We start from the raw sequence: 16,236 nt of genomic DNA, 5'->3' as shown, positions 1-16,236 counted from the left end.
CAATTTGTCTTTATTAATTGTACTACAACGACAGTGTAGCAATTAAGCTGAAATGAGCCTATATGTTTCTGTAAAAAAAGAAAGGACAAACAATCTAGCCTACCTTTTGAAAAAAAGATTTTCATTTCAATATTTTTTTATCAAGCAAAAATTAATTTTAGCAACAATTAATTATATTTTGGTTTTAGTTTTGATATAATTGGATATAAATTGATTTACTATACAACTTGTACTTAACTTAAGGCTCCGATGACACTTTTGCTAGATCTGCTTGTCTTCTTGGTTGAAAGACATTCATACCAGTCTGGTATGTATCTTCAGACCTGTGTTTTGACAGATTTTGGAAAGGCTTCAGCTACAGTATTCTTTACAATTGGCTTGTACCGGTCTCAGTTTCCTTTTGGAGGATGCTCCATGACTTGATGCTTGTGCGGCGGCTGTGATTCAATTGTTGATGGCCGTTAGATGAGACTTAAGATTTGATATACTGTAAATTTTGCATGTTGGCTCATCTAAATTGGCTTTTCGTTATTCAGTAGAAAGACAAATATTTGCCAGACTGGTGATGTAACTTTTGGTTTTGGGATGAGAATGAATGATATGGCTGCAATGATGAAAAGAAGCTGCGGTCAAATCTTATAAAACTATTAATTTACTATATTGTGCACACTAGGGAACCTAAAGCTGCCAAAGTTTTCACATTGCTGTATCGCTGATATTGCTATATGCTCTTATGTAATGTTTTTTACCTGTATTGTCATGGATGAATAAATAGAGCAAACTGAGGCTACAATTCACATTGGCTCACCATAACTGTACATTATTAGATTGGAAAAAGATTGCCTGATAAGTCTCTATTTCTGCTGCAACATTCAGATGGTATGGTCTGAAATTGCCATAAACCACATGAAACAATGGAACCATCCTCCTTTGTCTCAATGATTCAGGGTGGTAGTGTAATTATATGGATTGTTTTCTTGTTATACTTTGGGCTCCTTAGTGCCAACTGAGCATTGTTTAAATGTCACAGCATACCTGGGTATTGTTGTTGACCCTAGCAATCCCTTTATGACCATAGTGAGCCCATCTTGTGATACTTAACGATGCTCTTTTAATGAGACCTTAACTCAATAATGTGGCTTTTTATTCCACTTGTTTATTTTTTAGCCTGTGATCATGATTGGATTATCCCTTGACCTCGAAGGATCTTCAGTTATAAAACAATAGTTCTTTCTGTCGACTTGCTTCTAATTAGAAGTCACTTCTTTAACCATGTTTGCTTCATATTTACAGAATGACATTAGCCTTTTCTTCCCCACGTTTCACAGTTTTCCTGTTTATCTCAGTCTTTGCTAATCATAAATGAGTGTTCTTTTCACTTGGCTGTTCTCTCAGCTATAATGACAGCGCTGAGTCCGCTGACCCCATTAAAGCCCAACAGAGATGGCTGATGTGTGACGATTCAGCCGCAGTGGGTTATCTCAGCAGGAATTGAGCCTCTGATTTATATCCAGCTTCAGAATAGCATCTAACTCTGCAGCATAGAGAGATAATGTGTCAGTCATTTGCACATTTGCACATATTAGGCGTTTAAATAGCACTTTGTCCTGCATCTCTTTATCAATGCTCAGCGGGAGCATTAACTGTAAGTGTTTACTAAAGCACTGAATAAGTCCTCCAGCAGCTTAGAGAATGATCTACACTGATATCTGAGAGAAAACAAAAGGAGAAGATTTTTTTGTAAAAATCCAGAGTTCTGTTATGAATCTCTATTGGGTAGCCCAGGTTCATGTTGTCTAGTTACCTGGAGTTAAGCCAGTCAACAAAGTAGCCAAGGCACAAATAGTCTAGTACACTAATATTAAGCCATTTAGCAAAATTAGCCAAGCACACATAGTAGGGCTGCATGATGTTGGAAAAAAAAACTGACATTGTAATATTTTGTTTATCTGCGACCATATTTTCTGATATGGATATATTTTCACCAGGTCTATTTGGTAACAGTTCATAATTTTAGATTGATTTGAATGATTCTATAGGGGATGATATCTGCATAAAATATAATAAACTAATTACAAGCAGAGATAAATACAACAGAGCAAATATTCAAATTAAATAACAGTTTTCACAGAGAAATTGAATAATCACATGTAAATGTTGTAATAAGTTGTAAAATTACTGTAGAATGTGATTAATTTTTAGGACTTAAAAAGCTTGTAAACCATAAAAGTTTCCATAAAGGTATTAAGTAAATCAACTATGTGCATAATTCTAAAATGTTTAAGTCAAATTAACAATTACAAGTTTCTACATATTTACTCACTTATTTTAAGTAAAGTTAATAATCACTTTTTACAGTGTATACTCTCCACTGTGTAAGTATTTATATGCAATTAATGTTTAAACTAAACATTACTTCACAAATGGCTTAAAATGCTTACACAGACAAAAGCATTAAAAACACATTAAAATGATAAACTTTTATCCTAAGGTTAAAATTTGCCTGAACAATACAGTGTTATAAACTGTAGTGTCTGGTCATCTGTAATTCCAATTTGATTATTGCAGCCCATGCAACGTGACTGTTACAAATTCACACATTGCAAAATTGATGCTGAACAATATATTATACAGCTCTAACACATAGTCAAGTACCTAGTGTAAATTAATTCGGTAAGGTAGCCAAGGCACACATAGTCCAGTACATTAGCAAGGTAACCCAGGGATACACAAATAGCCAGGTATTTGTGATACCAAGTTACATATACTACAGTTGTAAAGATTTAGCCTCATGTTCATTTGACAAGGTCATTGCCACATTGGTTTGTGCATTGTTCAATCATGCTTTTACTATTTAATTGAATTAAATGTTAAGTTAAATTAAATGTTTTGTCTCACCTTGTGGTCTGAATGTAATCAGTTTCAATTTGCATTAAAGTCACAGCAACAGTCTAGAAGGAATTAGGAAAAATGTTTTTTTAAAGACAAATTACGCTCTAAAAAATGTTGAGCTGGAAAATAACACAACCCTAACTCTGGAGCTGGGTAGTTATGGGATTAAACACGTGGTGGATTGTTTTGACCCAAGTGCTGAGTTTCATGTAGTTCATAGCGAGTTTTCATTTATCAAAATTTAGCACGTCTTCTATTCATGCATAAGTTGCGTTATTTACCCCCTAAACAATTCTAATTTCTGATTTAAAGGACTGTTTTTCAAGACAGCTATTTATATTTGTAAAGAACTGTCCTTGCCATCCAATGCAACTTGTCCTTCGGAAAATAGCGGGACAAGTTATCACTTTCTCTGCGTGAACTGAAATGCGTGTGTCTGACCTTCTTGTTAAGTTTGTAGCTAAAGCATTAAAAAATAGAAGTATCTTTGCTTGTATTCCACAAGAGATCAAGTATCTTTCCAAATGCCAATACAGCTATGTAACAAATAACATGAAATGTTGTATAGGTTATGTAGGGGCATGGCTTTTAATGTGGCAAACCATAGCCGAAGGGGAGAGAAAAAAAGCGTGAAAATGCTCAATATAGAAATTATGGCTCTGTCGTTGGATTTGGCATGCTATTACGATTTACTTGAAAAAATATACCCATAAAAGTTAAGTTCAAAAGTCTATGCCAGGGTACTGGAGAGGAGGATGCAATGGTTGAACCTAGGATCCAGGAGGAACAATGCAGTTTTCGTCCAGGCTGTGGTAAACTGGACCAGCTCTACACCTTCACCAAAGTGCTCGAGGGTTCATGGGCGTATGCCCAACCAGTCCACATGTTTTGTGGACTTGGAAAAAGCATTTGACCATGTCCCTCGTGTCATTCTGTGGAGGGTGCTCTGGGAGTATAGGGTCAGAGGTGCTCTGTTACGGGCTGTCTCGTCACTGTATGAACAGAGTAGGAGTTTGGTTCACATTGCCGGCAAAAGTCAGACTTGTTTCCAGTGCATGTTGGACTCTGGCAGGGCTGCCCTTTGTCACCAATTCTGTTCGTAATTTTTATGGACAGAATTTCTACAAGTGGCCGAAATGAGTTTCCTTCGCAGGGTGGCAGGGCACACCCTTAAAGATAGGGTGAGGAGCTCTGTCTCCCGGGAGAAGCTCAGAGTAGAGCTGCTGCTCCTCCACATCGAGAGTAGTCAGCTGAGGTGGCTCATGCATCTGTTTAGGATGCCTCCTTGATGCCCACCTAGGGAGGTGTTCCAGGCATGGGAAGAGGCCTCAGGGAAGACCCACGACACGCTGCAGCGACTATGCCTCTCGGCTGGCCTGGGAACGCCTCGGGATCCCCCCATAGGGGCTAGGGGAAGTGTCTGGGGGGAGGGAGTCTGGGGTTCTCTCCTAAGACTGCTGCCCCCGCCACCCGGCCTCGGAAAAGCGGTTGAAAATGAATGATTGAATAAATGAATAAATAAATAAAAGTTCAGTTTCAGTACTTAATGACCTAATTCTGACAAAATATGACAAGACAAGCTGCAAGTAGAATTTGCACCATGTCTGACAGCTAGCCTAATTTCTGTGGCTACTTGATTCACTTAACAAAAGGTAACACCTGCGCATTGACAAATCAAAAATCAGTGTTTAACAGTGAAATTGGTTCATGTTCATGACCGTCGATATCAGAATGAATCCAGAAAGTTCCATGAGAAATTAATAAACTGGTTGGGGCAAAATAACTCAGATGTTTAATTGTGAGAGAACCCCCTACTGCCCTTTCTGTTGGGTTGACTAAGCATGGACAGCTTGTGTTTGCAGTACCCCAGACAACTCATCAGTTTTGACACAGCCCAATCAAGATGTGTTTACAAAATCAACCCCACATTGTTTACTGTATAAACAGCAGAAGAATTTAAACAGTCATTTGAGTTAGAACATCCAGATTTCCAGTGGTTAATGTTTAGACTGTCTTCTCTCTGTGTGCCAAATTTTACATCCTGAGTTTTGTTCTTTTTGAGCAAATGAATAAGGAAATCTCTAATCATTTTGAGTTAGCACTTAATTTAATACTATTTGAAAATATAAAATGTCCATGTTTCATAACATCTATTTTATATAACTTGCTATAAATATTAAAAACACCACAGTCTCTGTTCGCATGATTCACCCTCCTAAAATCTATTTAAATCTGCAGTTTCTCAGGTTCAATCTGGCTTTAGAATTCTGGCTATTTTTGCTCATTTCACACTTATTGTTTTCTTCAAATTTACACCCTGTTTGATTTTGGCACTCAAGTAAAAGATGTGATGCAGGCTGTAAGTGAGATGTAACCAGATGAGCTGTTATTTCAGCAGTTGCTGGATGCAGGAGGGTGAGAGCTGGGCTACAGCACACTCACCGCTAATGGGAGCAGAAATGCTGCTGGCCTGAGGGAGTTATATTAATGATATAAGGAAAGAGCCTGGAATCCATCATGCTTAGGGGAAATCAGAGACAGGATTCTCACTCAGACCACCTGCCCCCACATCAACACACACACACACACACACACACACACTTATCCCGTTGAAGAGTTATTATAGAAGGACAGTTTATGCCATCTGCTCAGTACCCACTATCCTTCACTGGGTTTTCATATTTTTAGGCTGTTTTTGCTCAGAACTGTGTTATATATCACAACAAATAAAATTTACCTGGGTGTTGGCTGAACAATGCACAACAATATGTTGGTTAGAACAGGGAGTCAAAGACAGGACAGTCTAGGCTCAAGAGATTCCTTGAGCAAAAGGTGAAATATGGTTTACCATACTACACTGGTATCAGGTATTTTAATAGTATAGGATGTATACATTATTTACTATGTCATAATTGTGAGCTACATTTACATTGATGCCTTTCATCTGAAACTTGATCTCTGGGTAACAATGCCCGTTGATGACCTAGTTTGGTTTGTCCCTCTTTTAGGTAAAAGTCACTTGGTCATGGCAGTGTTTTCATGGACAGGTACCAATGAGAAAAAATTAAATGATGCCATTAAACTTGAAAGGGAATAAAAAAAGGAGTGTACAAAATGATCAAAATCAATCAGAAAGTACAGAAACAAGTTCAGCAGATTCATTGGAGCATTATTAGTTCTAAAACATTTTATTTTTTATTTTTAGGCATTCCTAAACATATATACATATAAAAAACATATATACTTATGTAATAAAATTATAGAAAGAAAGAAAGAAAGAAAGAAAAAAAGAAAGAAAAGAAAGAAAGAAAGAAAGAAAGAAAGAAAGAAAGAAAGAAAGAAAGAAAGAAACAGATTAAGTATGTGAGTCTTGTGTTTTTGAATCTACTACCCCACTTTACTATGAGTATTTTGTTCTTTCTGGAAGAATGGATGAACAGATGGATGGATTAATGGATTGGCAGACAGACGGCTGGGTGATCTGATTGATGGATGGAATGTTTCATGAATAGTCTTATTGATAGCTGGATTGATTATAATGGTTTTGATAGATGGACGGATGAATGGATGAACAGATGGGTGGATGGAAAGTATTGGTGAATATATGAAAATATTTTAATTATTAACCTATAAGGTTAGTAGAAAATGGAAGAGTTTCAAGGCTATACATCTTTTTCATTCCAATTATTTTTATTGCATATAGGCTGTTTTTAAAAACATTTTTGGAGGTGTTCTGGGTAGTAGAAAGATACATTGATGGATGCACAGACACATAAATAGATTATTGGATTGTTCAGCCAAACTGTTGAATGAATAGATAGCCAAATAGATTGATGGATTGCCAATGAGTAATTCAGATAGAGAGCAATGGATGATTGATGGATATATCGATGGATGGATGGCTGTATTGATTATTTTGATGAATAGATTAGAAAGCAGGCTGGGTAGTTGGATGGTTTAAATTGCTGGACGGATAAATAGATTGCATAAGTTTATGAATACATCAACTAATTGTTTGTATCCTCTTAATGCCCAAGGTGTTTTTTACATGCATTTTTTTCATTTCTCTTTGCTCTTTGGGCTTATTAGAACCTAATTAGAATAAAAACTAAGTATCATCTTTTGATACAATGTACTTTTAGAGAAATATTATGTCCATATATGTGGACTCATGGTCCTAATTTAAATAATTTTAATGCATATTTAACATAGAATTTTTATTAACTCGCTTTGACTATCAGACAGTAAAAAATTTTTTTCCCCATTTTGGACTGTTAAAATAGTGGTTGGGACATTTCATATGCTGCAAAATAGTTGCAGGATGACACTGTATGTCTGTAGCAAAACATAAAACATTCAAAGTATTTCAAATAGCCACTTAAGAGCTAAAATGTGTTGTCCACGTATGTGGACAATCAAGCCCTTGGAGGGTATAGGTGGATTGATTGATGATGGAAGGATGGATGATTGGATAGATGGAGGGATGAATTGATTGATGGACAGTCAGTGAGTGATTCAGATAGATAGTGATGCATGATTGATTGATATATAAATAAATGGATGAATGGAAAGAAGGACAGTTGGTGGATGGATGTATGGATTGTTTTGATTGATAGGTTGTATAGAAGGATGGGTATATGGATGATTAAATGGATGAATGGGTAAATAGATAGATTGTATAATTTAATGCAGTGTTTCCCAACCCTGTTCCTGAAGGCACACCAACAGTCCACATTTTCAACATCTCCCTAATCAAACACACCTGAATCAACTTATCATAACATCAGAAGAGATTCCAAAACCTGAAGTTAATGGGTCAGAAAAGGGAGACATCCAAAATATGTACTGTTGGTGTGCTCCAGGAACAGGGTTGGGAAAACACTGATTAATGGATGAATCAACTAATTGTTGTATGGATGGATTGATGGATAATAGATTGGATGGATGGTTGCATTGATGAATGGATTAAGTGACGGATTATTGGATGGATGGACAAATTTATTGATTTGATGGATGGAGGGCTGTTTATGAATAGTCTTATTGATAGATGGACTGATTAATGGTTTGGATAGATGGATATATGAATGGATGAACAGATGTGAGGATGGAAAATATTGGTGGATATATGAAATATATTTTAACAGATTTTTAATTGTTAACCTTAAAGGTTAGTTGGAAAAATGTAAAGAGTTTCAGGTTTACACTTTATTTAATAGAAATTCTTTCTATTCATCTTGGCTGTTTCTCAAAACATTTTTTTCTGAGGTCTTCTGGCTGGTAGAAAGATAAATTAATCGATGGACAGACACATAGATTGATGTCACGATAGACAGATTGACACGATAGACAGTCAATGAGTAATTCAAATAGAGATTGATGGATGATTGATGGATATATAGATGGATGGATAGATGGGTGAATGGGTACGTGGATTGTTTAGATTGATAGATTGGATAGGAGGTTGGTATTTGGATGGTTGAATGGGTTCATAAATAGATTGCATAAGTTGATGGATGGATCAACTAATTGTTTATATGGATAGATTGATTGATGGGTGGATGGAATAATGAACTCATGGACAGTCAGTTAGTGAATCAGATAGATAGCAATGCATGATTGATGGATATATAAATAAGTGGATGAATGGAAAGAAGGAGAGTTGATGGATAGATGGGTGTATGGATTGTTTTGGTGGATAGGAGGGGGGTATATGAATGGTTAAATTCATGAATGGATGGATGGATGGGAGTGGATGGAGGGATGGATAGATGGATGGATGGATAAATAGTACAAGTTGATGATCAACTAATTGTGTTATGGATGGATTGATTGATAATAGATTAGATGGATGGTGTGTATTGATAAGTGGTGGATTGACAGATAGATTTACATTGTTGGATGGATGGACAGATTTAATGATTGGTGGCTGAACCAATTGATGGATAGTGTATTGACGGTGAAGGATTGACTGATACATTGACATAAGATGGATGGATGGACAGATATGTGGGTGGATAGATGGACTGGGTCATAGATTGTTTGGATGGATGGACACATTTGTGGATGGATTGGTGGATGGACCGATTGATTTATAGTTGGGTTTGATGGGCGATGAATTGAGCGATAGATTAAAAAATTGTTTGAATGGGTGGATAGATGGATGGGTGGGTGGATGGATTGGTTAACAGCTTTTTTGGATGCATGGACATATGCATGGATAGACAGATTCATAGATTGGTGGGTGAGCCAATTTATGGATGATTGGATTAAAGGTGATGGATTGACAAATGGATTGGCAAATTGTTTGGATGAATGGATGGTTGGATGGATTATTTGACAGATTTTTGGAAAGATGGACAGATGTATTGATTGATGGATGGACCAATAGATGTATGGTTGTTATTGATGGGGATGGATTGACAGATAGATTAACATTGGATGGATGGATGCATGGGTTGATGATTGGGTCATGAATTGTTTGGATGAATTGATGGACAGGTTTATGCATTGGTGGATGGACTGATTGATTGATTTGTTTGGATTGATGGGTGATTGATTGACATTGATTGACAAATTTTTGGAAGCGTGGATGGATTGGTTGACATTTTTGTATGGATGGACATATTGATGGAGAGACAGATTTATTGTTTGGTGGGTGGACAAATATATGCATGGCTGGATTGATGGGTTGACAGACATTTTGACATATTATTTGGATTGGTGGATGGATGGGTTATTGGTTGACAGATTTTTTGGATGGATGGCAGATTGATGGATGAACAGATTTTTAGATTGGGTTGGACGGATTAATGGATGGATTAATAGATTGTTTAATGGATGGATATATTGATGGATGGTTGAATAAATCATGTAAGGGTGGTACAGATGGACAAATTGATTATGGATAGACTGACTGGACAGACAGATGAATTGATTAATGGAATGACAGACTGAGAGATAGTTAGCTAGACAAGTTTGTGAATAGATGGATGGATAGAGGATGAGTGAATAAATAGCTGCTTGCTTTGCTTTGTGGCCATGTGAGCTTTCTTAAAGAATTAATCTGGAAAGCTGGTCACTTACAGAAATCTTTTGCTGCAACAACAAAAAATGATTTGATATGAACAGCTGAAATGGCCCATGAATCAAACTGAAGTAACAGTCTGTCGGGAACCACTGCCAATGCCCCATTTTTGCTTTTATCAGTCTGAAAAATGACCTCTCTGCTGAAGCCATCTGAGAAAAATGAGATATATGAAAGAGGTTTAGGAGAAAAATCATGCTGGCTCTAGCATAAGGATTTTGGGGGGGGGGGGGGGTTCATATCCCTTGCTGACTGAGATGGACTGAATGGCTGTAACACTTGACAGTCTGCACACATGCGTCTGATGAGGTTGCTTAATGAAGCTGATCGGATCTGTCTGGAGAAAAGTGAGCAGACTGTTGCTGGGCTGTTATGACACCCCACAGCAGTTTAATTGGGCAGACTACAATTCTGAGGTCTGCTCTTGAAATATTTACTCAGACTTCAGAGTAGAAGGTACCATGAGACCAATTGAGTCAAAATGATGAATTTCATGAACTCAGACTGGTTCTGGTGGGCACACTTTTCCTGGTTATTGCCGTAGCACCTGGAGCAAATGTGTTTAGACAACTTTGCTTTGTTTTGTGCCAAAACATGGTCTGTGATTTATCCATTTTGTGAAATAAGCGTTATTTTATATATCATGTTACAAGACTAAAAGATGGTCATACACCAGAAGCACTGCTCTGCAGAATGCCGCATAACGCCACGCAGCGCCATACATTTCAGAATACTAAACATAGGTTTCTATCAGGGTACACACCACTGGCGCTGCAAGTCGACGGCTGTCCGCAGCGCCCAGCCACAACTCAGGACACTGTTCATATTTCTGCCACACCACAGGGTGCCATCTGAATAGTTCATTTAAAATAGCATGCAAATGTGCGCGTCTGGTGTGAGACACTTTTAACTGTTATGTGCGTGTCGTGTCGCGGCGCATCCGGTGTGCGATGCCCTTAACCTTAATCTTAAAAAACATGGCAAAGATAAAACTTCTCAAAAGTATAGTTGTATTTATCTTTTTCGTTTTATTTACAGATAGACTGTCAATTATCCTAAAAAATAGAAGTCTAACATTCATACTTACAATCAATGAGTAATTCAGGTAGAGGGCAATGGAAGATTGATGGATATATTAATGGTGTAGGCATAGGTGTATGGATTGTTTTTATGGATGGATAGATTGGATTTGAGGGTGGGTGGTTGGATGGTTTAATGGGTGGATGGATAAATATATTGCATGAGTTGATGGATGTATGGATCAACTAATTGTTTGTTCTGTGGATAGATTGATTGATGATGGATGGATGGATGGATCTAAAAAATGGATGGATGGACAGTTGGAAGGATAGATGGATGATGAATTGATGGACAGATGGATTAATGAATTGATGGACAATCAGTGATTGATTAAGATAGATAGCGATGGATGATTTATGGATATATAAATAAATGGATGAATAGAAAGGAGAGTTGGTGAATGGGTGTATGGACTGTTTTGATGGCTAGATTAGATTGAAGGGTAGGTGTATGGACGGTTTAATGAAATGAATGGGTGGATAGATGGATATATTGTATAAATTGATGGATCATTATATGTATAATTTTTATCAAAAATGGCTACTTTCTAATTTAAAAGTATAATTTTATTCCCAAACATTTCATATTTCTACAATGAAAATGTAGATTATAACATAAATCCAGTGTAAAAGCATTCATGCTTTATTTGTGCCTTATTACATTATATTTTAAAAATATCTTAATGACATCAACCATTTCCTCTGTAGTGGAATTTTTTTGTTTATTATTATTATTATTATTATTATTAAAAGGATGTTTAAATAAAGAGTAAACATTCAGCAGGGCGTCACTAGAGCCCATTTACTGGGGCATGTGCCCCAGTAAAAATCGCCAGTGCCCCAGTAAATGGATTGAGACACGATTTACTATATATGCAAATTTATTTATTAAGAGTGTAATCCCAGAATAAAGAGTTATTCTCTATGTGAATCCAAACCAACGCTGGTGAAAGCAATGTAGTTTGTCAAAAAGCAAACTGATGTATGCACGTAGAAAACCATACTTGCGCGCTCCACGCAGCACTCCTGCTTGACGTGCTGCTCTGCTCCCTCTGTGAGTCCTGGTTGTTGACATGCACATCGAAAAAATATGCGACATTTATGCACTGTGAAACCGGCATAAAAGCCTTCGATGCAGAGGTGTCACACCAACAATAAAAATGCTAACTATTTGGTGTCAAGGCTTTGCAATCAAACAATGTTATTATACTTCTGCTCACATGCAAAACAAGAACTTAACAACTCTGCTGTCCTGTGTTTCACGGAAAACCTGGCTAAACGAAGCCATTCCGGACAGCGCATTAAACCTACCGGACTTTCAGCTGTACAGAGCAGATCGCGATACGAGTCAACAGGCAAAAACGCGCGGTGGTGGGACATGCTTTTACATCAACAGAAGGTGGGTGTACGGATGTAACTGTGTTAAAGAAGATGTGCTGTCCTGATGTGGAAGTGCTTTTCATTAACTGTAAGCCTTTTATTCACCAAGAGAATTTTCCTCGTTCATTCTCGTCTTGTTTACATTTCACCGCAAGCACACGTGAGTACTGCGCTGCAACAGCTGGCTGATCTGATCACAGAGACAGAACAACAACACCTGGACTCTGTTCTTATCATACTTGGGGACTTTAAGCAGGCAAAACTCGCACACGAGCTGCCTAAATTCAAACAGCACATTACATGCCCCACCAGAGGCAATAACATTTTGGACCATTGCTACACCACAATAAAGGATGCATATCGCTCCGTTGCGAGAGCACGTCTAGGACTCTCCGATCACTGCCTGGTTCATCTTATACCAACTTACAGGCAAAAACTTACTAAGCCAGTATTAAGGACTGTCAAGAGATGGACCAACGACACAGAGCAGGTCTTACAAGCCTGTTTTGAAAGCACTGACTGGGATGTTTTTGAAGCTGCAGCCACAGATCTGGACGAGCTCACAGAGACTGTAACATCATACATCAGTTTCTGTGAGGAGTTATGCATCCCTACCAGGACCTACTTGTCATTTAACAATGATAAACCATGGTTCACACCAAAACTCAGACAGCTTCGTCAGGCCAAAGAGGATGCTTACAGGAGTGGTGACAGGATCCTGTACAATCAGGCCAGGAACACATTGACAAAGAATTTGGTGTGGCTAAGAAAAGCTATGCCAAAAGCTGCAAAACCAGTTTTCAGCTAACGACCCTGCATCAGTGTGGAGAGGCTTAAAAGGTTTCACTAATTACAAGACACCGTCCCCCAGTATCGACAGCAATAAACATATTGCAAACGAGCTGAATATGTTTCTACTGTAGGTTTGACACCTATGACCAGACACCTCACACCACCCGGAACCATCTCCCTACACAGCCATCAACACCACAACAACACAGCCCGGACCATCTTCCACACAGCCATCAACACCACATCAACCCAGCCCGGACCATCTCCCTACACGGCCATCAATACCACATCAACACAGCCCGGACCATCTCCCTACACAGCCATCAGCACCTCCAGCCATCTTCCTCTCCCCCCCTGAACTTCAGATCAGTGAGGATAATGTGCGTCAGATCTTCAGTAAACAGAAGAGAAAGAAAGCACCAGGGCCAGATGGTGTCTCACCAGCCTGTTGAGAACCTGCGCTGACCAGCTGGCTCCATTTCTCCACATATCTTCAATAGATCACTGGAACAGCGCAAAGTTCCATCCTGCTTTAAGCGCTCTACTATCATCCCAATCCGAAGAAGCCAAGATCACAGGACTCAATGACTACAGACCTGTTGCCTTAACATTGGTGGCCATGAAGTCATTCGAAAGACTGGTGCTAGCATATCTGAAGGACATCACTGGACCCCTGCTGGACCCCCTGCAGTTCGCCTATAGAGCAAACCGGTCTGTGGATGATGCAGTCAACATGGGACTGCATTATACCCTACAACATCTGGACAAACCAGGGAACTACGCAAGGATTCTGTTTGTGGACTTCAGTTCTGCCTTTAAACTCAGAACTCAGAACTTTAGCTCTCTGTTCCTAGCTCTGTCTGTCAATGGATCACCAGCTTTCTGACAGATAGACAGCAGCTAGTCAGAATGGGCAAAATCACATCCGACAGCCGCCACCATCAGCACTGGTGCCCCCCAGGGATGTGTTCTTTCTCCACTGCTCTTCACCCTGTACACCAACAACTGCACTGCAAAAGACCCCTCCATCAAACTCATTAAGTTTGCAGACGACACTACTGTTATCGCCTCATCCAGAACGGTGACGAATCTGCATACAGACAAGAGGTGGAGCGCTGGCGTTATGGTGGCAGATACAACAACCTGGAGCTGAACAAGCTCAAAACAGTGGAGATGATAGTGGACTTCAGGAGAAACCCCCCTGCACTCCTCCCACTCACCATCATGAACAGCACTGTGGCTGCAGTAGAGTCATTCAGGTTCCTGGGCACCACATCTCTCAGGATCTGAAGTGGGACATTCATGTAGACTCTATTGTAAGAAAGCCCAGCAGAGACTGTACTTCCTTCGTCAGCTGAGGAAGTTCAACCTGCCACAGGAGCTGCTCGTACAGTTCTACTCAGCTGTCATCCAATCCATCCTCTGCACTTCAATCACTCTCTGGTTCGGCTCAGCTGCCAAAACCGACCTCCGTAGACTACAGCGAATAGTGCGGACTGATGAACGAATCACTGGCACAACCCTTCCTACACTTCAAGAACTGTACTCTTCCAGAGTGAGTAAAAGGGCTCGCAAAATCACTCTGGACGCCTCGCACCCAGCACACTACCTGTTCGAACTGTTACCGTCTGGTCGGCGCTTCAGAGCACCAAGCACAAAACAGCCAGACACAGGAAAGTTTCTTCCTCAGGCTGTCTACCTTATAAACAGTTAAATATTCCCCTACTGTGCAATAAATGTGCAATACTTTCTCATACGCACTTGTACACAGCACCTTATATCAATATACAATGCAATACTTTCTACATTCGCACTTGTACACAGCACCTTATAACCTGTATATTTATAACAATCTGTACATACAACTCAACATCCAGGTTTCTGAACTGCATCTGTTTAATGTTCATAATTTTTTATTATTATTATTTTATTTTTTCAGATTTATTTTGTGTTGTCACTTGTCACTTTATGTACACTGGAAGCTTCCGTAGCCAAAACAAATTCCTTGTGTGTGTGAAGCACATTTGGCAATAAAACTGATTCTGATTCTGATTATATTGGATGTCTATAAGGCAAAAACAGCAACAAACATAATGAAAGGGGTAGTCCATTTGAATATTACAGGTTGAATAAGAGGTTAAAAATGTTATAATTATTAGTTCTGTTGGAGTCTTTTTCCATCAAGTGACAAAAAAGGTATATTTAGATAAACATATAGTCCCTGCCATATAAATTATTATTTTTTTTTCTGTCTGTCGCTTTTAAGCTGTGCAGGTTTGAGACGCGCTAAATTTGGAGTTTGGTTCAAATGAAGCTTCTTTTTTTTTTCTTAAACTGCGGAAGATGTTTTAAGAATGCTTCAACTACTACTCCATTTTTTTCGATAAGATAAGGGGACTGTTTGATTTATCGTCTGACCTCTTTAAAGTCTTAAATCTTCAACAAACACTTTTAAAGCCAAATGAAATCGTTGTATTGAAACAGAGCCACATCTGTAACACAAAATTGATTTGTTTTTCTTCACAGTTCAGCGGTGGGCGTGGGTTTCTATGGAAACAGCGAAACCAATGACGGAGTCTACCAGTTGACTTACTCCATTTACAATGCCAATCACACACTGGGTGGCATCGGCAGTATGGTAAGAGTTTCGCTTCCTTCGCCTGTCCCTCACCATGTCGTCTCATTTTCATTGGAATAGCCTGAGGAACATTGTGATTAAAACCCAAATCAGAATTGTTGCCTGTTATATGCTGCATGCAGGAAAAAAACTAAGAGCTGGGGCCTCAGGGGCTTTTTCGCTTCTGCTGCTGGAATATGACTATATCATGTGATGAGTGACACGCATGCACATACATATATGCAGGAGTGCTACACTTCTGGCAAGGAGTTGGAGTCATAGTGTCTTTCTTCATTTTAGATTCCAGTTTTTGAGAAGTCTTGAGTTGGAGACTCTGGAAATGCAAACACATCAGCTGGTGTTTATATTCATGTATGTAAGGAAGCAAAAGC

The 16,236-nt window shown here is 38.8% G+C and overlaps 1 protein-coding gene across 1 annotated transcript in view; it reads left to right on the top strand.

The window, feature by feature from the left end:
• Positions 1–15,999, top strand: part of LOC130220578 (protein tweety homolog 2-like) — a 56,567-nt gene extending 40,568 nt beyond the window's left edge. Inside the window, exons 3-4 of the mRNA XM_056452810.1 lie at positions 15,754–15,865; positions 15,988–15,999. Of these exons, the coding sequence (XP_056308785.1) occupies positions 15,754–15,865; positions 15,988–15,999 (124 nt within the window). The remainder of the gene's footprint in view (positions 1–15,753; positions 15,866–15,987) is intronic.
• Positions 16,000–16,236: the final 237 nt, after the last annotated feature.

This window comes from Danio aesculapii, chromosome 3 (assembly GCF_903798145.1).
Source record: "Danio aesculapii chromosome 3, fDanAes4.1, whole genome shotgun sequence".
NCBI classification, from domain to species: Eukaryota; Metazoa; Chordata; class Actinopteri; order Cypriniformes; family Danionidae; genus Danio; species Danio aesculapii.
This window is presented reverse-complemented; position numbering and strand designations above follow the sequence as displayed.